General features: G+C 42.3%; 1 protein-coding gene across 4 annotated transcripts in view; it reads right to left on the reverse strand.

Annotated features, from left to right (window-relative positions):
• The window catches only part of LOC111157145 (carbonic anhydrase 5B), a 130,046-nt gene that overhangs the window by 22,621 nt on the left and 80,315 nt on the right, over positions 1-27,110 (reverse strand). For all 4 annotated transcript variants that reach the window (XM_022518405.1, XM_022518406.1, XM_022518403.1 and 1 more), the window contains exon 2: positions 23,343-23,537. In XM_022518405.1, the coding sequence (XP_022374113.1) occupies positions 23,343-23,484 (142 nt within the window). In that variant the 5' untranslated portion in view covers positions 23,485-23,537. The remainder of the gene's footprint in view (positions 1-23,342; positions 23,538-27,110) is intronic.

The following is a 27,110-nucleotide window of genomic DNA, read 5'->3' on the forward strand; positions in this document are numbered from 1 at the left end:
TTTTTTCCTGTTGAGTTTGCAACTGACAAGGAGCGCTCCCACTCCATTACAGATTTAGGTGTGCGTGCACAATCTGTCCCACACAGACGCCACCCACCACTGACACTGATTTCCCACGAAGAATCAAGCACCGGGTGTTCCTCGTAAGTCTCTGAGAAATCTCGGTGGACTTCCTGTAACGCTGACAGCTGCTGAGACATCATGCAAGATGGACGGAACGACATGCATAACTCGGGGTGCTCCATCCTCTGCCCCTTAGAAGTACCCCAGATGGGTAGAACCAGAGCAACTGGGAAAGTGAAAGATTTATGAATTGAGATAAATCGTTACCAATGACCCTCTGGGCCTCACCCCACCACGAAGAGTCTAAGGATTTGTAAGTGATGAGGCAGCTGTGACTCAGTCGATCTCCCATGTGTCTGGTGGGGTCCCTGACACTCCACTGTCCTTCTTCTTTTTTTTAAAGTTGGTATTTATTTAATTGAGAGAGAGAGAACACAAGTGGGTGTGAGGGGCAGAGGGAAAGGGACAAGCAGGCTCCTGGCAGAGCAGGGAGCCCGATGGATGTGGGACTTGATCCCAGGACCCCGAGATCATCACCTGGGCCAAAGGTAGATGCTTAACTGACTGAGCCACTGAGGAGACCTGAGCCTCCACTTTTCATAAAAAAAAAATTAAAAAACAGAAACTTACCAGTGGTTTACACCTACAGAGAAGGCATCTCCTTGAGGTAGCTACCCCAAATCCAAGAAACTGGAAATTCAAGATCTTAGCCTTGTCATTTCTGGAAATAGTGCCCAGACAGAATAGACAAAGCTCTTCAGAAAGTTGCCACAATTGTGATTCTCAATGGAGGGAACAATTCTGCTCCCAGGGGACCTTTAGGAACATCCGGAGACATTTATTTTTTTTTATTTTTTATTTATTTTGGTTGTCACAACTGGAATTGGGTGCTACTGACACCTAGAGGGTAGAAGCCAGGGATGCAGCTAAACATCCCACAATTTACAGGACAGGCACCCACAAGTGTTGGGCTGGCAGAAAGAAAGGGCTACTTAAGATGGCGAAAGTTCCCGCCACAACACCTGAGCTCGGACAGGAGAACAAAGACCCAAGCAAGAATCTGAACCACCTCCCCCCCACTTCCCCGCCTCGCCCCGGGCTCCCGTGGACCAATGGGACCCTGACAAGCGGGAATCTGAGACCCCCCGCCCCGGGCTCCAGTGGACCAATGGGACCCCGACGAGCAGGCGAAATATCCAAATAAGGGAAACTTGCCAAAAGACCCCTGAACTCCCCTGGAGACCCCTTAAAAGCCCCCTTCTCCCTGCCTTGGGCGCGACTTCCCCCACTCTGCTTTCCGGAGTCGCAGAACCTCGCCCTCCTCCTCCCGGTGCAACTTTCCTGGCTCCCCTTCTCCTGAGCCCTGAAACTTCGCCGGAGAGTGCCTTTAATAAATCTTGCCTTGCACCCACCTCGCCTGGTGTCGTGTTTATCTCGCCGGAAAAACTTTACAACAAGAAAGAACTGTTTGACCGCAAACACCAATAATACCAAACTTGAGAAATCTTGGTCTAGAATTAAAAGCTATAGGCAAACACAAAAGAGTATTCTCTTTTTCTTCTCTCATATAATGCACGACTCCCATCTCTAGAGAGGTCTGAACCCGATGTTTTTGGTATTTTCCCTTAGTGTAAAAGAACTGGTGAAGATTAAGAACTTGCTATAGAGAAGAACGACAACTTTCCGTTTCATAAATCCTGAGTGAAAAATCCATATGAATGGGTACAATACAGTCACAGTCAGGTTACAATTCAGATTCCTTGCAGACAGGAGCCATATCTTCCTCCCCTTTTTGTTACCTTGTAACAATTCACATTCCTTGCAGACAGGAGCCATATCTTCCTCCCCTCTTTGTTACCTTGTAGTGCCTTATTCAATATATGTCCTTTAATTTTAGTGTTGATTATCCATCCGCTATTGTTGGGATAAAAAGCTGTATTTAGTTATTTGTGTGATATTTTTTAAACTTCTAGAAAGCCCTAGAACAGCCCTGATTCACTTATACTATTTTTTTTTATTTTTTAAAGATTTTTATTTATTTATTTTGACAGGCAGAGATCACAAGCAGGCAGAGAGGCAGGCAGAGAGAGAGAGAGAGGGAGAAGCAGGCTCCCGGTTGAGCAGAGAGCCCGACATGGGGCTCGATCCCAGAACCCTGGGATCACGACCTGAGCCAAAGGCAGAGGCCTTAACCCACTGAGCCACCCAATTGCCCCCACTTATACTATGTTTTGTTCTAATTTTTTATTTTAACACAGTTAACACAACAGTGCAATATTAGTTTCCAGTGTACAATACAGTGATTCAATAATTCCATACATTATCTTCTGCTCATCACAACAAGTGTACCCCAAATCCCATCACCTGTTTCCCCCACCCCCACCCACATCTCCTCTGGCAACCACTGGTTTGTTCTTTAGAGTTAAGAGTCTGTTTCTTGGTTTCTCTCCCTCTCTCTCTTTCTCCTTTGTTTCTTAAATTCCACATGAGTGAAATCATACGCTATTTGTCGTTCTCTGACTAATTTCACTCAGCATTATACTCTCTAGCTCCATCCATGTCGCTGCAAATGGCAAGATTTCATTCATTTTTACACTGAATAACATTCCATTGTATACACATACCACTTCTTTATCCATTCATCTAGTGATGGACACTTAGACTGCTTCCATAATTTGGTTACCGCAAATAATGCTGCAATAAACAAAGGGGCTCATGTATCCCTTTGAACTAGTATTTTTGTATTTTGGGGGTAAATACACAGTAGTGCAATTACCAGATCATAGGGTAGGTTCCTTAACGCTTTGAGGAATCTCTGTATCAGTTTCCACAATGGCTTCACCAATATGCATTCCCACCAACAGCACAAGAGGGTTATTTTTTTCTCCACACACTCGCTAACACTTGCTGTTTCTTGTCTTATTGATTTTAGCCATTCTGACAGGTGTGAGGTGATATCTCGTTGTGGTTTTGATTTGCATTTCCCTGATGCTAAGTGATGCTGAGAATCTTTTCATGTGTCTGTTGGCTACGCACGTGTGTTCTTTGGGGAAATGTCTGTTCATGTCTTCTGCCCATTTTTTAATTGGATTATTTGGTTTTCTTCATATTGAGTTGTATATGTTCCTTGTATATTTTGGATACTAACCCTTTAACAGATAGGTCATTTGCAAGTATCTTCTCCCATTCCGTAGGCTGCCTTTTACTTCTGTTGACTGTCTCCTTTGCTGTGCAGAAGGTTCTTATTTTGATGTAGTCCCAATAGTTTATTTTTGCTTTTATTTCCCTTGCCTCATGAGACATGTCTAGAAAAACATTGTTATGGCCGATGTTAGAGACATTACTGCCTATGCTCTCTTCTAGGATTTTTATGGTTTCAGATCTTGCACTTAGGTCTTTTAATCCATTTTGAGTTTATTTTTGTGTGTGGTGTGAGAAAGTGGTCCAGTTTCATTCTTCTGCATGTAGCTGACCAGTTTTCCCAACAACATTTGTTGAAGAGCTTTATTTTCCCCATTGCATATTCTTTCCAGTTTTGTTGAAGATTAATTGATCATATAATTGTGGGTTTATTTCTAGGTTTTCTATTCTGTTCCATTGATCTATGTGTCTACTTTTTTTTTAAGATTTTATTTATTTATTTGACAGAGAGAGATCACAAGTAGGCAAAGAGGCAGGCAGAGAGAGAGGAGGAAGCAGGCTCCCTGCCGAGCAGAGAGCCCGATGTGGGGGGTTCGATCCCAGGACCCTGAGATCATGACCTGAGCCGAAGGCAGAGGCTTTAACCCACTGATCCACCCAGGCGCCCCTATCTATGTGTCTATTTTTGTGCCAGTACCATACTGTTTTGATTAGCACAGCTTTGTAATATAACTTGAAGTCTGGAATTGTGATGCCTCCAGTTTTGTTCGTTTTCCAAAATTCCTTTGGCTATTTGGAGTCTTTGGTGATCCCATTTAAATTTTAGGATTTTCTGTTCTAATTCTTTGAAAAATGTTGTTGGGTTTTTTTTGTTTTGTTTTGTTTTGTTTTGACAGACAGAGATCACAAGTAGGCAGAGAGGCAGGCAGAGAGAGAGGGAGAAGCAGGCTCCCCACTGAGTAGAGAGCCTGATGTGGGGCTCGATCCCAGGACCCTGAGATCATGACCTGAGCTGAAGGCAGAGGCCTAACCCACTGAACCACCCAGGTGCCCCAATGCTGTTGGTATTTTGATAGGAATTATATTAAATCCATAAAGAACTTTCAGTAGTATAGACATTTTAACAATATTTGTTCTCCCAATCCATGAGCATGAGATGTTTTCCCATTTGTTTGTGTCCTCTTCCATTTTTTTCATCAGTGTTTTGTAGCTTTCAGGGTACAGGTCTTTCACCTCTTTGGTTACATTTATTCCTAGGTACCTTACTTTTGGTACAATTGTAAATGGGACTGTTTTCTTAATTTCTATTTCTGCTTCATTATTAGTGTATAGAAGTGAAACAGATTTCTACACACTGATTTTGTATCCTGCAACTTTAACTGAATTCATTTACCAGTTCCAGTAGTTTTTTGGTGGAATCTTTCCAGTTTTCTATATGTAGTATCATGTCATTTCCAAATAGTAAAAGTTTTACTTCTTTTTTTTTCCTTAAGATTTTATTTATTTATTTATTTGACAGCAAGAGAGAGACAGAGAGAGAGCGAGAGAGCGCACACACAGTCAGAGCAGCAGGCAGAGGAGGAGGGAGAAGCAGATTCCCCACTGAGCAGAGAGCCCAAGATATGGTTTGATCCCAAGACCCTGGGATCATGACCTGAACTGAAGGTAGACGCTTAACTAGTCGACTGAGCCACCCAGGTGCCCTGTGAAAGTTTTACTTCTTACTTACTGGTCTGGATGCCTTTTATTTCGTTTTGTTGTCTGATTGTTGTGACCTGGACTTCCAGTTCTATGTTGAATAAAAGTGAGAGTGGATATCCATACCTTGTTCCTGACCTTAAGGGATAAGCTCTCAGTTTTTTCCCATTGAGTACAATGTTTGCTGTGGGTTTTTCATATGTGGCCTTAATTATGTTTGAGGTATGTAGCCATACTTTGTTGAGGGCTCTTATCATGAATGGATATTGTACTTTGTCAAATGCTTTTGCTATACCTATTGAAATGATCATCTGGTTTTTATCCTTTCTCTTATTGATATGATGTATCACCTCGATTGGTATCTGAATACTGAACCACCCTTGCATCCTAGGAATAAATCCCACTTCATCAAGATGAATGATCTTTTTAATGTATTGTTGGATTCTGTTTGCTTTTATTTTGTTAAGGATTTTTGCATCTATGTACATCAGAGATATTGGCCTCTAGTTCCGTTTTTTGTGATGTCTTTATCTGGTTTTCATATCAGGGTGTTACTGGCTTCACAGAATGAATTTGCAAGTTCTTCTCTTTTTTGGAATAGTTTGAGAAGAATAGGTATTAACTCTTTAAATGCTTGGTTGAGGGGTGCCTGGATGGCTCAGTCGGTTAAGTGTCAGCCTTCAGCTCAGGTCATGATCTCAGGGTCCTGGGATAGAGCCCCACATCTGGCTCTGTGCTCAGTGAGGAATCTGCTTGTCCCTCTTCCTCTCCCTCTGCCCCTCCCCCGGCTCATGCAAGCTCTCTCTCTCTCAAATAAATAAACAAAATCTATTTAAAAATAAATAAATAAATAAATGTTTGATAGACTTTGCCTGTGAAACCATCTGCTCCTGGACTTTCATTTGTTAGGATTCTTTTGATTACTGATTCAATCTCCTTGCTGGTAATCGCTCTGTTCAAACTGACTCAGTTTTCAAGATGCCTGGCACAAGGAGACCTTGCAACACCTTCCCCTCTAAGGTACTCAGACTGTGGCTGAGGGTTTGAGGATTCACACCCTTCAAAACCAATTTATGAGGGTCTCCCATAAAGACTAGGCAAAAAGGAAACTAACAAGCAGATTCCCAAGACGATCCCTCTTTTCACCTTGACTGACTCGTCCCCCACACTCCATTCAGGAAATGCCCAGAATGTACCCTCACCCACAACAAACACTAGCCTAAGACAACCAGGCCTATTCCCTCGTTGCTCTTTTGTGACCTTAACGCTCCTATCAATGTATGCCCTTTGGTTCACAAGTTCAGCTTCTGGAAGGTTTTCTTTCCCACCACTTCCTCCTTTAGTCCAAACCATCCCCCCACCAGGGGCCCTTGGTTACTGTCCCCTTATTGAAGACAACTTTTGTCAAGGGTTTGTTCTTTTAAGGATAATTCATATTTTTGCTCTCTCCTCCCATCCTCTTCTTCCACGTTAAGAAAATACAGATCAAAATATCTTGGTAGTTGCTCACACTTTCCCTCAAAATAGGAAGAGGATTAAGTGTTCTGACTAACAGTACCTTCATTTTCAGGAGAAAATGAAATAAACAGAGAGTGATTTTATCAACCGTGGTTTCAGCGAGCAGAGGTACACTGTCATTATAAAGGAGTCACTAATATATTGGTGACAAGCACCAAAATCTCTTTAGATTCCATAATGATAATGTGCTTGGTTTTAGTACTTATTTATAGGACTAGCCCTGGCTTTGATTTATTTTGTGTTTGTACCACCCTATGTCTCCAGCCTCAGGAGGGTCCCTCTTTCAACTCCTGAAACAGAGAAAGCACCTTCCTGCCTTAGCCCCTCAGTTCCTGCTCCTTCTCATTCAAAATCAATTTCCCCTCAATCAGTTTCCCTCTTATCTATAGGTCTTGGGCTTAATTATCACCTTCTCAGTAAATTCAGTAAAATGTTCTCTGGCTACTCTCTTATAATATGATCTCCTCTTCTTAGTATTTTTAATCATAGCACTCTGATCTTTTTCTTTCAAAAGATCTATTACACTGGTATAGTTATTATGATATTCATATGAAGGGTAGTAGAATATGCCCCTGCAGGGAAGGACAAATACTTTTCTCCCTACCCTTCTAGGTCCTTAGCTGGGACACACACACACACACCCTGACAGTAATAAAAAGCCAGATTAATAGGAGAAAAAAAAATTTTTTAATCACCTACTTCCTGACTAGAGACCCACAAAGATATGAGACTCAAAAGGCAGCCAGGTGATTGAGGCTTAAAAATACCACTGGAGCTAAGGAATGGGACAGAGCTCTGAGGATTCAAGTGGGGGGAAGGCAATTCACAGGAAGGTGAGAAGAGGAAATGTATGGAGAGCCAAGTTTGCCTTCCCAAGCAGGTTAGGCTCCCTAATGAAAAAGCGGTCTCTGGTAATAGTTCTCTTCCTGGTACAGCCCCCCTTTTTAATGTAAATTTCCCTGACAGAAGGATACCTGTCCACTCTGCTTTCAGGGCTGCTCCTGTGTCTGCAGTTTCTCAAAATAATCCTTAGACCAAAGAGGCATGTCTTGGGGGTGGTGAAGGGTAGTATAATATACCATCCGTGAGTCTCTTTTGTCTGGGAAATTTACATTTATAAGGGAAATCTCCTTGTATGCGGGTGTCTCCCTTTCTGCACTAGGAAGAGGATGGCTCTCAATCACCAGAAGCTCTCAGTGGCGAAGGCTGGACTTCCGTCTACATAAGAACCATGCCCTCGTTTACTGTGCTTTGCTTAGTAACCTCCCACAACTGCCCCCAACCCCACCCCGCAACATCTTTTGTCTTTAGCTGGAGATGGTATTTAAGGTGATGGCTTGGGCCATCTTGGGGAGCTTCTCGGTTTTCCTAGGTTTCTCCTATGTACACAGGAGGTGTACGGGTTACTAAACTTGTATTTGTTTTTCTCTTATTAATTTGTCCTTTATTATGGGCGGTCTCAGCCAAGAACTCAGAAGGGTGGAAGGAAAATTATGTATTCTCCCTGCACTTAACATTTGTAATTTTCTGTCCCACTCCTCCTGCATTGCTCTGCAATGTACAACTGAGCTGGCTTTCAATCACTGCTTGTGCATGGAATGTATAAGATAAATACCATCCCTGGGAAGTTTCCAGTCCCATTGTATCTTTATTCCTCTTACCCTACTGATCACCACATTACTCCTCCTTTAAGGATCTTTCAGGTTTATCTCTTCCTCACCTTGCCCATGACCAGAAGCTCCTACACCTTGGACTTCTTACCATACTCCTTGGTTTCTCTTCCTGTTCTCTCATTCCTCTCTAGTCCATCTTCCCAAACTTTGGTTTTGACATTGTCTCCCACTGCTCTGACCTTGCCTTCTTTTGAGTTCACAACATTCTCACTCTCGCCCTTTTCACACGCAACCACTGCTCCTTTGGTGTGCATTTGCTTTATCTGCTCACAGGGCCTGTGTCAAGGCCTCAGTGTTAGGGCCGGTGTCCTAAACTTCTTCTACAACCTCTAGGCTGAACCTGGTACCAGGCACAAAGAAGGCACTTAATGCTTATTTTATTGATAGAGAAAACCAAACAAGTTGATTCCAAGGCTCTCTACCCTTAAATCACACCTACAGTCTCTCAAACCAGGCAAGCAGGTTTAGGTCAGAAAACTTCCTTTGTTCCGTAGGAGCCAAGGGCAGGCCACACCAATACAGTTTACTTTGGCATGAACATTATTTTGAGTTAAAAGCAATCCAAACCCAGTAGATTCAGGAAAAGTTCCTTACCTCCCCCTCAACAGCCTGCTTTATCAGGAAGGGAGTTATTAACAGAGATTCCTCTTTACCTAGGGAATTCATCTGCATAGAAGGACAACCTCTGTTTTCCAAACATGTCCTTTCACCTTCCTGCTAATGGTGTTTCACCCCTTTGTGTCCTCAGGCTTCTACCCCTCTCTTTAGTTCAAATAAGCCTCATGTTGCCTCATTGTCTTTGGAATTTCCATGTCTGTGGGGATCCCCCTTACACATGCTACTATAAATATGATGTTCTCTTGTTAATCTGTCTCATGTCAATTTGATTCTTAGTTTGACGGGAAGGACCTTGAACAGTAGAAGAAATTCTTACTCCCTAACAGTTGGCATAGTCTGCAGGATACTTTAACTCACTGGACATCTCTTGCCCCAACACTACCAGAGCTGAGAGAACCTTGGGACATCTGACATTCAGCCAGCGGAAGGTGAGATTTCTTACCATGTCAGCCCCCCAGAATATCCGCAGAGTCCGATGGAGTGAGAATGGTGAGAGTCCTTTTTCTCTCTTTCAAAATTTAGATTAGCTGGAGAAAATATTTGTGGATGATATTTGTCTTTGGGCCTAGTGACTCTGGTTAAATCTGATAGAATACTCTGGTTACCAGTCCATTTCCTCCCAGAGATGGTCTTTGTTTTCTTTTATCTGTATCATTTGATGCACACATGAGGTAAAGCCTATTACTAAGGGACACTCTGGAAGTCAAAGCCGCAAAACTGGTGGGCATGGGCTGAGCACTTAAAAGCTATTAAAGCCTTCACTACCTTAAGAAGACTCCCGTGATAGGATAAGGTGGTCACAAAATGGATTAGATGGACACTAGGTCACCTGCCAACCTCAAGAAAACCATGCACCAAAGTACACTGTAAAACAACCCAGTCCCCAACCCCATGGTATATCCTTCTTAGGTATTAGTATGTCTCTAAGAGACCCAAGGCTTAGCCAAGACTGTTAACATGTGAATATTTTTCCTTTCATCTTGTTCTGTGTCCTAAGAGCTTGGCTTGGTGATCAAGGAGAACATTCTCTTTGGTCTCCACAATCCAAAGGGTGTACTCACCAAGGTACACCTTGGTGGCCAATTAAACAGATCAAACTCAGACACACACACACATACTCACTCTCTCTATCCAGGCGTGTCAGCTCTCCGGGGCGTCTGACATGAGGGGTTCCAGCCCACAGGAACCTTTGTCACCCCAATCCTTGTTGCCTGTTAGTGCTGGAAAGTCCCATTCTAGTATTATCTACCCGGTGTCACAGATTAGTGGGTATATGACTGGAGGCATCTCACAATTTTGCAGGAGACTGGAGACACCATTTTCACTGCCTGTGCAACGACACTCTTTGCTTTTCTTTTTTTTTTTTTTTAAGAATTTATTTATTTATTTTAGAAAGAGAGAGTGAAGGAAGGAGCGGAGGGAGAGGAACAAGCAGATTCTGTATTGAGTGCAGGGCCCAACGCAGGGCTCAGTCTCACAACCCTGAGCTCATGACCTGAGCCAAAATCAGGAGTCTGACACACAACTGACTGAGCCACCCAGGTGCCCCAGGTCTTTGTTTTCTCAGACTAATTTTGGTCCTAAACTTCTGGATCACAGGGACACGTCACCTTTGCCCTCCTTGGATGCATCCTGCATACATCTTTGGTTAAGCCATTAAGGCTTATTGGTTTGAGTTGCTATTAATAGATCCTACTCATCAATGGCCAGATGATGGAACCTTTAAACTGGCTATATTTAAAAGAAAAAGTTTCGGGGCACCTGGGTGGCTCAGTGGGTTAAAGACTCTGCCTTCTGCTCAGGTCATGATCTCAGCAACCTGGGATCAAGCCCCGCGTGGGGCTCTCTGCTCGGCAGAGGGCCTGCTTCCTCCTCTCTCTCTGCCTGCCTCTCTGCCTACTTGTGATCTCTATCAGATGAATAAAATCTTTAAAAAAAAAAAAAAAAGAAAAAGTTTCTTTATAAAGAGTTCTCACTTGTCTTATGAGTATAATGGCCAGTCTAGGGGCCTCCCTCGGCAAGATAAAATCACAGAAATTAGACTTAAGAATTTCCTTTCCATGTAAGATTTTTTTTTTTAAAGATTTTATTTATTTACTCTGCAGACAGAGATCACAAGTAGGTGGAGAGGCAGGCACAGAGAGAGGGGGAAGCAGGCTCCCTGCTGAGCAGAGAGCCCAATGCGGGGCTTGATCCCAGGACCCTGGGATCATGCCCTGAGCCGAAGGCAGAGGCTTAACCCACTGAGCCACCCACACACCCCTCCATGCAACATTTATAGGGAGCACTCAAGTCTAATCTATAGGTTCAAAGTACACAGGTCTTCATGTAAATGCTGGAAGCCAGGGAATTAATTTAACAAAAGCACTTGAGACTGGCCAGGAGGCTTGCATTGTCCCTGCCTTCCAAGGATTGATAACCAGGCTCTGCCAGCTTTGCAGGTGTATCTTAGACCCCCTACTACAAAAGAATTCATGTCTCCTAGGAAGCAGCAAGATGTTTTAAATTATAAAGCCCTTTTACCTCCTCTTTGAAAAGATCCTACTAAATTTAGAGATGAAAAAGAATGACTATTCACAAACCCTCTTCACAGGAAACAGGACTAAAAATTTCTCCTGGGCCCTCTTGCAAATGATCCGCAAAAGGCCATTATTCAGGGATTAATAGAAGCCCACGCTGAATTATGAACCCAGAAAGATGGCTTAAAATTCTTTGTTAAATGTTAAAATGTTGAAGGTTAAAATGTTAAAATGCTTTATACAGACTTTACAAAGATAAAAATCTTTTCATTCTGATTTTAATTAAAAAACCTCCCTACTATAAAGAAGCAAATTTGGTTAAAAAGACAGGTCAGTCCTTTGATATTCACACTAAAATCTAGTTCTTTGAGGAATTAAAAACAACTCTTTGTCTTATATAAATCTCTACAAACCCAGATATGCAGCTGCAGAAGCCAGTCAAAGCCCACCCATCCTTACGGATTCCCAAACCTCACCTACTCCTCTCGAAATATTTGTGGATATTATGAAAGATCACAATAGTAAAACAAGTGCCCTATACCTTAAAAGAAAGGTAAACTTTGTTTTATCTTTTTAAAAGACTTTATTTATTTATTTAACAGAGAAAGGAGACAGAGAGAGCGCAAGCAGTCAGGGGGCAGGCAGAGGAAGAGGGAGAAGCAGGCTCCCTGCTGAGAAGGGAGACCTACGTGGGGCTCACTCACAGGACCCCATCATGACCTGAGCCAAAGGCACATGCTCAAACAGCTGAGCCACCCAGAGCCACCCAGGGACCCCAGAAAGGTAAATTTTAAATCACAATTGCCCTGAAACTCTGAGGAAAAAACAAAAATTTTTTTGCATTCTTCCTGTTCCTTGAAATTATAAATCTTATGCTTTTAAGATATAAATACAGCCCACAGTTGCCTGAGAGTGAAGAAACAAAAGGGAAAAAGAGGTTTTTAAAAGATACAGACTTCTAGGATGGCTTTGGTGCCCAACTCCAGCGCCTCTCCTAATAGACAGATATGTACCAAATCTCGAATTTGAAGATGTGGATACGCTCTCTGCCTTTGTGATGTAAATTTCCTACTCCCACCTTCTTTAGGACCTAAGAGCCATTCTTTGAAATACAAAAATTAGGTGGAAGGATAAAGACAAGTTTTTCCCCAAAACAAAAAAGGTGGGGAAAGGTATTTGGAAATTGGGCCTTTAATGTCCTTTCCACAGATACTACCAAGACAAAATCTAGAAGACTGCATCTTGTCTGTGTATAAGCATCTATATATGTTATAAATGTTGGATATTTTCTCTACCTCTGGATGGTATTGCTAAAATTAACTTGTAAAAGAGCTCTATTTAGTTGGTTTGAAGACAAGTGCCTATAAGAATTGAGCATTCCAAAAGTCTGAAAGATAGAAACCCAAATCTTTTTTCAAGTTGATGTGATCTGGAAAAATATTTATTTATTTATTTATTTATTTTTAAAAGATTTTATTTATTTATTTGACAGACAGAGATCACAAGTAGGCAGAGAGGCAGGCAGAGAGAGAGGAGGAAGCAGGCTCCCCGCGGAGCAGAGAGCCCGATGTGGGGCTCGATCCCAGGACCCTGGGATCATGACCTGAGCTGAAGGCAGAGGCTTTAACCCACTGAGCCACCCAGGCGCCCCTGGAAAAATATTTAGTACTAAAACTAACTAAAGGTCGTTGGTTTAATTGAAATAAAATTGTCTTTAGAGAACCGAATTAAAGCAATTTTACAACTCCAAAAAAAAAAAAAATTGTCTTTAGAGTTATGCACTAAATGTCAGACTTTTATCTGTGTTGAATGAAGGTCAAATGGATTCTTGTCTCTGTTACAAATTTGTCAAAACTATTAGAATAATGGTTAACTTTGTCTAATGCCTCATGAAGTTTTGTAGGTAATCTAAACATAATTGTTAAGAACAGGTAGATTAAATAGGTATAAATAAGACTAAAAGAGTTATAAGTAAACTTTTAGGTGGCTTCCAAAATGTTTGGTAACCTGAAATTTTGGAATTTTCCTGAGTCCAATGATGGGTTGAATTTGTTGAATATTTTCATAATTTCTTTTTTTTGCATAATTTCCAAATAAGATAAAATAATGAAATATTAAGTAATAAACAAAGGTCTGTTTACTCTTGTCTTATTGCAGAGAAACTAAAAGCAAATATGGCTCTATTAGTAAACCTGCCATGTGATTTCTTTAAGAAACTGTACTATGAAAAAAAAAAAAGAAATTGTACTATGAAAAAATGCATGTTCCTAGAAATTATGAAATGTATTCATAAATTTACTAATCTGAAGAATACTGGTATAACAGAAGTTTATAGTTGCTTAGTACTTAGTTTTCACCAAAAGCTAAGGTTCCTAAGAGTTAAGAATTCTAAAAAATGTAGTTAAGGCTACTAGAAATAATAATAATAAAAAATCTGTATGCAAGAAAGTAAGATCTGTGTTTGGAGGGAAAAATATGAGGAATGGGAACACATTTTTGTTGAGGGAAAACAAAGTATTTTTTCCTAAAGTGAAACGGATTATTTAAAGAAACAAAACTTAGGGCAAACTCTGAATGTAAACAAGAAAGTTACAGAAGGTTTATGAAAAGGGAATCTTTAGAAGGAATTTTGTATGTGGTCAATATTAGCTAAGATTAGAATAAATTTAAGTAAGTAAATGGGTTTTAATGTCAAAATACACCAACGCAAAGTTAAAATTCTTGCTCTCCCTTTGTTAAAAACCCAAAGTTTTCTTAAACTATTGATCTACTCTTAATAAGACATTATAAATGTTTTTATCTTTAAAGTTATCTGCCTATGGGCGCCTGGGTGGCTCAGTAGTTAAGCATCTGCCTTGGGCTCAGGTCATGATCCCAGGGTCCTGGGATGGAGCCCTGCATTGGGCTTCTTGCTTAGTGGGAAGCCTGTTTCTCCCTCTCCCACTCCCCCTGCTTGTGTTCCCTCTCTCACTGTGTCTTTCTCGGTCAAATGAATAAAATTAAAAAAAAAAAAAGTTATCTGCCTAGAAAACAAGGATTCTGTGGTTTGCCAAAACAACTTTCTATGTTTTTCAGGTTTTTGATTTACTAAAAAATAAAAAACAAAAAAAACAAACCTCTGAACCTTAATATTTAAAAAAAGCTAAATTTGATCAGAGCTATGGAATCTTCTGTATTTGCCTTTGACATCTTACTGTCGAGTTGGCTATATGGATAATTAAATACTGTTTCATAATGATCAGAGATCTTATTTAATAAAATGTTCAAACCTTTTGATATTTTTTGACATACTTCCCAAAATCAAATTCTAAAATCAAATCTTCTGACTACAATCTGAGATGTTTTCCAGGGAGCTCCTGGAATATTTCTTTTTTTTTTTTTAAAGATTTTATTTATTTATTGACAAACAGATATCACAAGTAGGCAGAGAGTCAGGCAGAGAGAGAGGAGGAAGCAGGCTCCCTGCCGGGCAGAGAGCCCTATGTGATGTGGGGCTTGATCCCAGGACCCTGGGGGCTCCATCGAAGGACCCTGAGATCATGACCAGAGCCAAAAGCAGAGGCTTTAACCCATTGAGCCACCCAGGCGCCCCTCCTGGAACATTTCAAAGATTTTGTGAGAAATTAAACTAATTAGGCTTATTTGGTATATTAAATTAAATGAGAAGCATTGGCAAATAAGTGATATTAAACCCTGTTAGACTGTATTTGTGTAGATATGTAATTAAAGTAAGTATTCTAAAAACTGCATAAAACCCCTAGAAATCTGATGTTCTGGTATGTTATTATCTTGAAGTGTTGCGGGTCAGAGAAATAAACACATTTCCCTGCCACCTGCATCATAATGAACTCTAATCAAATCTTTAACCATGGCCATTTTTTTTTAAAGATTTTATTTAGTTATTTGACAGAAAGAGAATCAAGCAACAGGCAAAGGGAAACGGAGAAGCAGGCTCCCCGCTGAGCAGAGAGCCCTGAAGGACTCAATCCCAGGATCCTGGGATCAGGACATGAGCCCAAAGCAGACGCTTAACCAACTGAGCCACCTAGGTGCCCCATAACCATGGCCATTTTTAACTATTGTCATTTATAGTCATTGTTTTACACTGACCCCTTTGCAATGTATTTCATCTTCAGTGAAACTCACAGAAAAACTCTTGAGGACAAGTTTCCCATAACCTTAATATCATAAAACTGCTAGGTAAGAACTTCTAAAACTAGTGGAAAACTGGATTCAAGCAAAACAAAAACATGGGACTGAATGAACTGAGGATGATGATTATAATTTTTGTGACTTTTGTTTAAAACATTTCCAACTTTTAAAAATGGTTTCTTTTTCGAAATTAAGGAAATCTTTTCTCTTAAGCTAATGACCTATTATATTATATATATATTATATTATATATATATTATATATTATATATATTATATTTGACAAATTATACCATTATAAGCAGTTTTGAAACATTTATCTTTTCTCCCTATCTGAACCCTCCAGAATTCAGAAACTCTGTAAGAATTCTTATATTTTAATGGCAGTATATTTATTTTCATAAATTCAGTAAGAATCTGTTCTCCTTGTAATAGGACACAATTGAAAGAACTGGTTTTATTACCAAGGCCTTGAACAGAATGTCATATTTGAGGGGCGCCTGGGTGGCTCAGTGGGTTAAACTTCTGCCTTCAGCTCAGGTCATGATGTCAGGGTCCTGGGATGGAGCCCCGCATCGGGCCCTCTGCTCAGCAGAGAGCCTGCTTCCCCCTCTGTCTCTGCCTGCCTCTCTGCCTATTTGTGATCTCTGTCTGTCAAATAAATAAATAAAATCTTAAAAAAAAAAGAATGTCATATTTGAGACCTGGATAGATACAGATATGACTAGACAGCATTAAGGAACTAAGAATGGCTTTACGGAATTAATAAAATCCCCTAGAAGTACCAGCCTATTACCTTGCTTAACCTCAGGATATTTGGAGAACCTCAAGAAGGAAAGAATTCACCCAAATCTATAGGTATTGCTGACAAAGTCTGGCAGGTATCTAGTGCAAGTTTTGGCTTGGTTTCTGGCCTTGTGGCTGTTAAAAGTTCAATCTAGAAATTCAGGAAGAAGAAATATTCTTAAAATGTCTATACCACCCAAAGCAATCTTCACATTTAATGTCATCCCTATCAACATACTAACATTTTTCACAGAACTAAAACAAATAATCCTAAAATGAGCATGGGATCACAAAAGACCCCAAATAACCAAAGCAATTTTGAAAAAGAAGAACGAAGCTGGAGGTATCACAATTCCAGATTGCAAGATATACTACAAAGCTGTGTAATCCAAACAGTATGGCACCAGCACAACATCACACACATAGATAACGAAACAGAAAGGAGAGCTCAGAAATAAACCCATGCTTATCTGGTCAATTAATCTTCAACAAAGCTGGAAAGAATATGCAATGGGGAAAAGATAGCCTCTTCAACAAATGGTGTTGGGAAACTGGTCAGCTACATGCAGAAGAATGAAACTGGACCACTTTCTCACACCACACCCCAAAATAAACTCAAAATGGACTAAAAGACCTAAGTGCGAGATCTGAAATCATAAAAAATCCTAGAAGAGAGCACAGACTAATTCCTCTGACATCCACTGAAGCAGTATTTTTCTAGATGTGTCTCCTGAGGCAAGGGAAATAAAAGCAAAAATAAGCTATTGGGACTACACAAATAAAAAGCTTCTGAACAGCAAAGAAAATGATCACAAAACTAAAAGGCAACCTACTTACGGAATGAGAGAATATATTTTGCAAATGACATGTATGATAAAGGGTTAGTATCCAAAATATATAAAGAACTTATACAACTGAATACCTAAACCCCCCAAAATCCAACTAAAAAATAGGCAGAAGACATGAACAGACATTTCTCCAAAGAAGACATCCAGATGGCCAACAGACACAGGAAAAGATGCTTCACATCACTCAACAGCAGGGAAATGCAAATCAAAACTATGATGAGATTTCACCTCACACCTGTCAAAATGGCTAAAATCAACAACATAAGAAACAACAGGTGTTGGCAAGGATGTGGAGAAAGAGGAACCCTATGCAGTGTTGGTAGGAGTACACACTGGTGCAGCCACTGTGGAAGACAGTATGCAGGTTCCTCAAAAAATCAAAAATAGAGGGGCCCCTGAGTGGCTGAAGAGGGTAACCTCCATTTTCCAAACATCTCCTCTCACCTTCCTGATAACAGTCTTCCTTCCCTTTGTATCCACAGACCCCCACCGTTCTCTGCAGCTCATGTTGCCTCATGTTGCTTCACTGTCCTCAGAAGATCCATTTCCATGTGGATTCCCCTTACATATGCTATTAAATTTTATTTTCTCCTGTTAATCTGTCTCAGGCCATTTTGATTCTTACTCCAGCCAGAAAGACCTTGCAGGATAGAGGAAATTCTTCCTTCCCAGTAGTTCACATGATCACATCTATCCATTTCGCTCTCATTTCTTAAAATCCTACAGGCCCTCAAGATCACTTCCATCCCCTTCCCAGACAACCCTACACTACAGTAAGCATCCCTTCATTCATCCCTCTATTCTCTCTACCTCCACTGCCTAATAAGGTAACCACTCACCCTCTGTTACTATTTAAATTGAGCTCTGGTATAAATGTAAAACACCTAGGGACCTAAAGACTAAGCACAAAACAAAGAATGTAAAATGTTTTATTTATAATTCTTATATTCATCTCATGTTAAAGAAAGAATATTGTGGCGATGCTAGGTTAAATTCTTCCTCCCCAACAAATAGATTGGTAAAAATAATTTTGCCTATTTACTATATTTTACCTATGTATTTGCTATATTAGAATTAATTTCCTCATTTTGAGATGCAATTCACATATTATTTGTGCTTTTTAAAATGTGGTTGTTGGAAAACACAGACTTGCCTATATGGCTCATATTGGTGGCTCACGTTATTTATCCACTGGACATAGTTGTTCTATACCCTCACTGGCTTTTTCTCCCGTGCCTTGCCCTGTTCCTGTCTTTTCTCTCGAGATGCGTGATTTCCGCATCGAACTAAAGACCACCCTAGTAGGCCTAAGGCCCAGCAGTGACAGCCCCCTCCCATATGACATTGTTAAGGATGATTACAGAGTGACCAAATGTCTTCTCAGAGCACGAGGGCAGTAAGAGGTACTTCGATGCCGAGCCCAGGTAACCCCACCACGCGCGCGCGCGCACAAACACACACACACAGAGTTATCAGCACAGGAGACCAGAGCCCACAGTTCCCGGGTTTTTGTTAGCTCCTTCTTGCTGCTGACACCTGTGAAGCTACTAATACAATTCTAGGGGCTCTTTATCAGCCTACAGTTTCTCAAGGTTATCTGAATGCTAATGAGAGACTTGGTCTGATGCATCCTGAATCTATATTACTTTGGGATTACCAGAGTTCTTGGGAAGATACTGCAAAACAGACTATTTAATACTAATGTTCTCGAGGATTTTCATCCTTCAAAATTAATTGGAGAAATAACGGAACAACTTTCTAACACATTTCAGTTATAATACACACCAGTCCTGTCAAATATAACTTTCTCTGATGATGGAAATTTTCAATATGGTGAGTGCTAGCAACATGTAGCCATACCATTTTAATAAATTTATATTTACATGAAAATAAACACATAGGACTAGTGGCTAGATTTTATACAGTGCCATTCTATTCCACATTGTGCTAAAAAAAAAATCTCTTCCATCTAAAAGCAGAGATCATGAACAATAAGAATCAATGAAATAATAACAAATAGCGAATATGTACCATTTCAATTCTAGATGATATTCTTTGTATTTAATTCAATTAAGAATTAACATTCTTAAATTTTGTTATGGTCTAAGATCTCATGTTTAATTTTTTTTAAAAGATTTTATTTATTTATCAGAGAGAGGGCATACATGCATGAGCAAGGAGAAGGAGCAAAGGGAGAGAAAGAAGCAGATTCGCTACTAAGCAGGGAGCCCAACATGAAGCCCAATCTCAGGTCCCTGAGATCGTGACCTGGGCTGAAGTTAGACGCCTAACCGACTGAGCCACCCAGGCACCCTTCCTGTTTAATTTTTTAAGACTTTATTTATCCATTAATTTAAGGTACATTGGTTTCCCAAATGGGAAACCATGTCCCCACACATGCAGCATTCCCCATTATCAACATCCCCAACCAGAGGAAGGCATTTGTTATAGTTCATGAACCTACACTGACACATAATAACACCCAAAGTCCAGAGTTTACATCGTAGTTCACTCTTGATGTTATATATTCCATAGGTTTGGACAAATATATACTGATCTGTACCCACCATAATACACAGAGTATTTTCATTACTCTAAAAATCAGGGGCTCCACCTATTCATCCCTCCCTGTACTCTAACACATGGCCACCACTGATCTTTTCCCTATCTCCATTTGCCTTTTCCAGAATGTCATATAGTTGGGATCATAGAGTACACAGGCTTTTCAGATTGGTTTCTTTCACTTACTAATATGCATTTAAGATTCCTACATTTCTTTTCATGGCTTTCTAGTTCATTTCTTTTCAGTGAGGTACAAAATTCCATTGTCTCTCTATGCCACAGTTAAGGTATCCATTCAACTACTGAAGAACATCTTGGCTGCTTCCATGTTTTGGCAATTATGAATAAAGCTGCTATAAGTAGCCATGTGCAGATTCTCGTGTAGACATAAGTTTTTAACAATGCTGGGTAAATACCAAGGAATATGATTGCTGGGTTATATGGCAAGGATACATTTTGTTCTGGAGGAAAACTGCCAAGTTATCTTCCAAAGTGGCGGTACCATTTTACATTTTCACCAGTAATAAGTAAGAGTTCCTGGTGCTCCACATCCTCATAACCACTTGGTATTGCCCGTGTTCTGGAATTTGGCAACTGTAACAGGTATGTGGTGATATCTTAACATTGTTTTAATTTGCATTTCCCTGATCACAGAACACATAGCAGCGCATCATTTTATACTCTTACTTGCCATCCATAGATCTTCTTTGCTCAGGTGTCTGCTAAGTATGGACCCTGATCCATTTCTTTTTTAAATTAGATTTTCTTATTGTTGACTCATTGGCTTTGTTTCCTGATCTACTCTAACCCTAAATTGTTTATGTGACAATTAAAATACATTTCCGTAGAAGATGTATTAAGTGAATTTGATTTTATTTTCATCTTGGGTAACAGGTGCAGGCTTTTATCTTTATTTTGTCATTTTACAAATCAAATTAAGACTGTCAACATTTACTGTCTGCTACTGGAGATACCAGCGAACAGCCATCTGAGCGGACAGACAATGCTTCCCCGGGAGGCGGGGAGCGGAGACTGAGGTGAGGCACAGAGCACAGACAGGCTCTAGGGAAACGCCGCTTTCGGAATCGGCCATATCCTCCCACTTCCTTTACTCCTCATCCTCCTTAGCCCCATCTGAACAATGTCCAAGCATGTGAGGGAGGCACTGAGCCTGTGACAATAAAGATCGTGACGGCGATAAGCCTAGGGCTAGAAGGACCTGCCGGCACCGTCCTCACCCAGCAGCAGCACTAGCGAAGGACCTTCCAGGTTATCTTTTCTAACCCTCAAAGGTCTTGGGTTGTTCTGGGTCACGACTATACAATGGGCCTTCTGCTGGGGTAGTAAGTTGCCAGATGCGCTGTGTACTGTCTTTACAACTGACCAGCAGGAGGTCTGGGATTTAGCAACAGGAAATGCTCAGTAGCTCAGGACAGCAGAGACCATAAATTCTCCCCAACGAAAAGAGGGAGGGGTGGTGTGACATGCCAAAAGCCAAATCAAATCACGACTGTCACCTGTTTTCCTTAGTAACTTAAAAACAAGAACATCTGATGTGAAAAATTAATCACAGAAAGAGCACATCTCCCCAAGCCACCACTTTTTGTTTTAGTCAGCACTAGAACAAGCAAACTACCCTAAAGACATTCGTATGTTGGATTTTAGCCCTTTAACTTTCAACTCTCTGTTAAAGAAAAAAAAAGTAAAACTTTAGTAACTACATGAACATGACTAATTTTTTCCATTTTAAGCCTCAGACCACAAAATGCCAGTGTTGAAAATAAGCCAGTCCTGGTAGGATGTGGGTCTGTTGGTAGGAAGCCACACCCAGCAACCAGAAATTTATTATGCTCCGACAAGTTCATTTGAATGAGAACATTGTCATTGTTGGAGGAAACAAAGTAAATGTATAATAAAAATGTATTTGTGGAGCAGTTTCAACTCCTTGGATTTAGCTCAATTAGCACTACTAACGTGAAAGCATTCCTTTCTTACCTTCTTCCCTTTTTATTATGTGCATATGAAATCAGAAGAGAGCAAACCCAAAGAGAAAAAGTGGAGAAACTTAGACCCACAAGGAAGGCAACATGAAAACTCTGTCAATTCTTTACAATAATGGAAAATATGAAAAATTCCTCTTTAACAATGTACTTAGCCATTTTATCTCTCCACAAATTTAAATTCATCTCTCCACAAAAAAACCCACGTTATTCTCTTCTATCATCTCACTGATTCTTTTTTTTAAAAGATATTTATTTATTTATTTGTCAGAAAGAGAGCACAAGCAGGGGGAGAAGCAGGCTCCCTGCTGAGCAAGGAACCCCATGTAGGATTCGATCTCAGCACACTGGGATCATGACCTGAGCCAAAGGCAGACACTTAACCAACTGAGCCACTCAGCTGTCCTTTTCCCACTGATTCTTAAGCAGGGGCAGTTTTGTGCCCTCAGAACCCATTTGGTAATGTCTACTGAGATTTGTGGTTGTTACAACTGGGTGGGGATACAATGGTCATCTAGTGGGTACTTGGCAGGGATGCTGTTAATCACCCTACAGTGCGCACTACACCAGCGACAACACAGAATGACACCCCCACCCCTACCCCATGTCAGCAGTGCCTCGCTGGACAATTGCTACACTGTAGGGACGGGGCACCGAACTGGTACTTCAGGAGGGGAACGAGATGCAAAAGCGTTCAGGAAAGGCCATCGGCTGCCTCGCTCCATATGCTGCATCTACAGCAGAGAACACACTGCTAAGCTGGTGGAAGAGAATGAACCCTACAATTTGTGACTTCAGAAAGAACATTCCAGAGTGTGAAGCTACTGACCTGCTTACAAACATTAACATGCAACTTCCAGAACGTTAAGACTCGCAGAAATAACTGGCCGTCTGTGGATCAATGTCAACAAGAACAATACAGAATGGGTTCCAGAGTATTTGAAACTGGGACACCTCTCTTACCCTACTTCTGCATGGCATCATTTTTACTTTTTTGAAGTTTGTTGTTTTTTTTTTTTTTTTTTTTTTTACTTGACAGAGATATAGAGAGAGCACAAGTAGACAGAGTGGCAGGCAGAGGGAGAGGTAGAACCAGGCTCCCTGCTGAGCAAGAAGCCCAATGCAGGGCCCGAACACAGGACCCTGGGATCATGACCTGAGCAGACGGCAGACACTTAACTGACAGAGAGACCTAGGTGGCCCTGCATGACATCATTTTAACATGTTAAAATTAGGCAAGAAAAGGTCTTTCCAAACCTTATTATGGAAATCATTTTGCAACATATATGCATATCAAATCAGCACATTGCACACCTTCGACCTACATGACATCAGGTGGCAAGTCTATGTCAACAAATCCGGGAAAAAAGAATTTATTTTAGAAGAGAAACAGAAACCGGTAGTTATTCTCACGGTTCTGAAGGCACACAATCCCACTCTGGAATGCCACTGACACCATATGGGTAAACACAGGACACATGTGACTGTCATATAGCACCAAGCCTCTCGCTCACTCTCTTTTTAAACACGTATTTATCTGAGAGAGAGACCATGGGCCAGCAGGGCTGGCAGAGGTGGGGAGGGAGGAAGGGCAGAGGGAGAGGGACTCTCAAGCAGACTCCAAGCTGAGTGTGGAGCTGACGCGGGGCTCAATCTCACGACCCCGAGACCATGACCTGAGCCGACACCAAGAGTCGGCCGCTTAGGCGACTGCGCCCCCAGACGCCCCCACCTCTTGCTCTCCTTAAGGCGGCTGTGTACTCACGGGCTCGGTTCCGGCTTTTGTATGTGCAGGTGTAGAGGCTGCAGGGCCTCGCTGGCACGAACCTGGGGGTCTGGAATCTTCTCCACAGTGACTTGCACGGAGAGGCTTGAAGAATGACCCTCAGGCTACTCATCACCACCATGTTTAGCCTGGAATCCGGACCGGGCCCCGGATAACTTGCAGGAACCTGATAACCTAGAGGCAGGAGGACAGAGGAGGCAAAGCTGTGAGCAACGGAGACCGACCGTCGGGTGGAAAGCTCCAAGCGGGACAACCACACGCAGACGATGCGTCGCAGGGCAGGGCTGGGGCTGGGGGGGCGGAGGGGGAATGACTCAATACTTTATCCACTCCTCTTCCTCAAATTCATTCGTCACCTCATTGGCAGGATTTGGAAGACTGACTCAGGAGACCTGCCTTTCTTTAAGGTCGGCAAATATTAGAGGCCCAGAGAAAACATCTTCTCTTTATCCACAAGAATGAGAAGGCTGTTTATAGTAGTTTCTTAAAATTAAAAGAACATGTACTTGCTGAAATCCAAATTCTATATCCAGCAGGATATTTACACGTAAAAAGAAGCCGAAGATTAAAGCTCCTGGGTTAAAAAAAAAAATCAATCTGTATCTGGATGGCTTTAAAAAAACACAAGGTTCCATTCTGTCAAAATAGTCCTGAGTGGTTTTGAAATCTAAGCTTAAATGCTCTGTGACTCTCTGCAGTTTCAGGTATAACACTGTATCCCTTGGTCGTGGGGGAAATGGAGGTTAATCCTAAACTAATCTGTAAGTAGGTCCAACATGAATATTCATTTATGACTGCCCTGATGACGTCTCTACCCCTCTCGTGTTCCAAGTGAAGGTCTCAGAAAACAATGCTTTCCGGAGTGTTCAGAAATTACAATATTAACTTTCACTGACTCTTTCCTGCCACCCCCACCCAGTAATGCTACATCCACTTTTCCTGAAAACTCCTATCCCGGTAGCAAGTGAGCGAACAAGGTCAGAAACAAAACAACTTTCTTCTCCTGACTATACCTTCCCTCCAGTGTCGATTTCAAAGTGTTTGTTGTCATCACTTGAGATGCCTCCTGGCAGCCAATAGCGACACCATTTGGGCACCTGGGACGGAGGTCCGGCCGCCTGGCAGAGTACCCTGGCGCTGACCTCGCGGCCTCAGTCCACCCCTTGCTCCTGCCTGCACACCAGCCCCACGGCCTTTGGTTCTTCCCACTCCCCAAGCGCCCTCTGGTCTCAGGGCTTGTGCAGATGCTCCTCCTTCCCTGAACCCCCCCCCCCTTGCCTGGTGAATGCCTCCCCTCCCCTCGGGTCTTCCTTCCAGCATCCCTTCCTAGAAGCCTCCCCTGCCCCTGCACTCACCGCTAACTGGGAGAGCCCAGCGCCCTCTTCACCCCCCTCAGGGCGCCTCCTGCAGCCCCACACCGGATCCAGAAGGTACCAGATGACGCCCCTTCCCCAGCCACCCAGCCCCGCGGCGCTTGGACCCGGTCTGTCTCTGTCACAGCTGCATCTCTCAGGGACACGCTGCCTGGCCCGTGACGGCGGCTCAATGACCTGGGCACACTTCCCTGGTGATGGAGATGAGGATCCCGATTTCCAGAACTCCAGACCGGGAAGCGATTGCCAGCCCGTTCCTGCTCCATATGAAAGGCTCTTCCTAGATGCCTCCCCCACCCAGTTGTGGGGTCCTTCACACTTTCGAAACACTTTTCAGTGCTTGCCATTGCAGACGAGGGCCTCATGCCCCTCCCTGTAAGATCTGGAGGCCCCTAAACCTCCGCCCGATCTGAAGGAGGACCAGACCCAAAGACAAATCTAAGCTAGCATCACAGGGATGGGAATTCTGCCAGTAAATGTTTGCATTTCAAGGTTCATTGTCATTTCCTTTGTTCCAAGAACCATGTTGGGTGCTGCCATGCAAAGAGGAACAAGGCATGAACTCTACCTTGCAGGCAGGCCATTAGTTTCTCCCCCTTGAAGCCTCTGGAAACGCACATCATAACCCATCCAGGACTCCTCAGAGTCTGCCTTCGGCCTATCAGAGGGCACTCAACTGTCTGGCAGTGGTGGCCGGGGGAAGAGAGGGGCCCAAAGACACAAAAGAGAAACTGAGGGGCACTGAAAACACATGTCACTTACATACTGGAACTTTATTTCCAATTTCCAATTTTATTTAATTTTTTTTTTAAAGACTGCTCATTTGACAGATCCACAGCAAGAGAGGGAACATAAGCAGGGGATGTGGGAGAGGGAGAAGCAGGCTTCCCACTGATCAGGGAGCCTGATGCAGGGCTTGATACCAGAATCCGGGGACCATGACCCAAGCCAAAGGCAGACACTTAATGACTGAGCCATCCAGGCGCCCCTGGAACTCTGTTTCTGTATACCATCTTTCTGAGAAGACCGTAAGATACAAAAAAGCACATTATGATCCCCAGCAATGCTGAGCAAGAAGGCAAATGTTCGGGGCACCTGGGTGGCTCAATGACTTAAAGCCTCTGTCTTCGGCTCAGGCCATGATCCCAGGATCCTGGGATCGAGCCCCGCTATCGGGCTGTCTGGGGAACTTGCTTCCCCCCACCCAACCTCTCTCTGCCTGCCTCTGCCTACTTGTGATCTCTGTCAAATAAATAAAATCTTAAAAAGAAAAAGGGAAATGTTCACTTCACCCTCTCCTCTTCATGTACCTCACTACTACCTGACTGTAAACTAGATCTTCCCCACCGTATTGCTACCTCATACTTGCCAACTCTGAGGAAGAAGAAAGAAGGCCACACCCAGGGGAAAGTAGAGAAAAAAAAAACCACCCCTGAGCTGTGTCCACTGAAAGCAGAAAGCAGCTTCTTCCTATTACTGCCCTGGAAGGAACAAATGAGGGCTCCAGGAGGAACCCTTTATAACCAGCAACACACCACGTGTCGGGACAAGTACTGCAAAGTGAACCGTGGCAAGAGTTCCCTGTGGCAAGAACTGGCCTCTCAGCCCGGTGCCGGGCACTCTGTTGTATGCATCACTTTGACGGTGAACACACTCAAGGCAGGGAGTGAAAATGCACGGTGTGTTAACCAGCTTGGGCTGCTAGACCAAAATACCACAAACCGAGTGGCTTCAACAACAGACTTATTTTCCACAGTTTTAAGGGTTGGAAACCGAAGACCAACATTCCAGCCAATCGGTTCCTGGTAAGAACTCACTTCATAGCTTGTACACAGCTACCTTCTCACTATGCCTTTACGTGATGGACAGACAGCAAGCTCTGGACTCTCCCTTTTCTTATAAGGACACTAATCCTACCCTGGAGAGGCAACCTCATGACTTAATTACTTAATGACTTATTACTTCACAAAGGCTCCATCTCTTAATACCATCCCACTGGGTGTTAGGGCTTCAACATATGGATGGGGGTAGGGAGAGCAGAAACATTCAGTCCACAATACACGGCCACCACATTAAAGTGCACCAGTGGGAAGTTCATGAATCCCATATAAGTGCCTCACCTCCAGGCCTAAATCCCTACGTGAGGTCTTAGGGCCAGTGTATCAGTTTGTAATAAAGAACCACAACCTGCATGGCTTAAACAACAGCAATTTAGGGGCGCCTGGGTGGCTCAGTGGGTTAAGCCGCTGCCTTCGACTCGGGTCATGATCTCAGGGTCTTGGGATCGAGTCCCGCATCGGGCTCTCTGCTGGGCAGGGAGCCTGCTTCCCCCTGACTCTCTGCCTACTTGTGATCTCTCTCTGTCAAATAAATA

Source organism: Enhydra lutris, unplaced genomic scaffold (genome assembly GCF_002288905.1).
Source record: "Enhydra lutris kenyoni isolate GAN:26980312 unplaced genomic scaffold, ASM228890v2 scaffoldscaffold52, whole genome shotgun sequence".
Taxonomy (NCBI): Eukaryota; Metazoa; Chordata; class Mammalia; order Carnivora; family Mustelidae; genus Enhydra; species Enhydra lutris.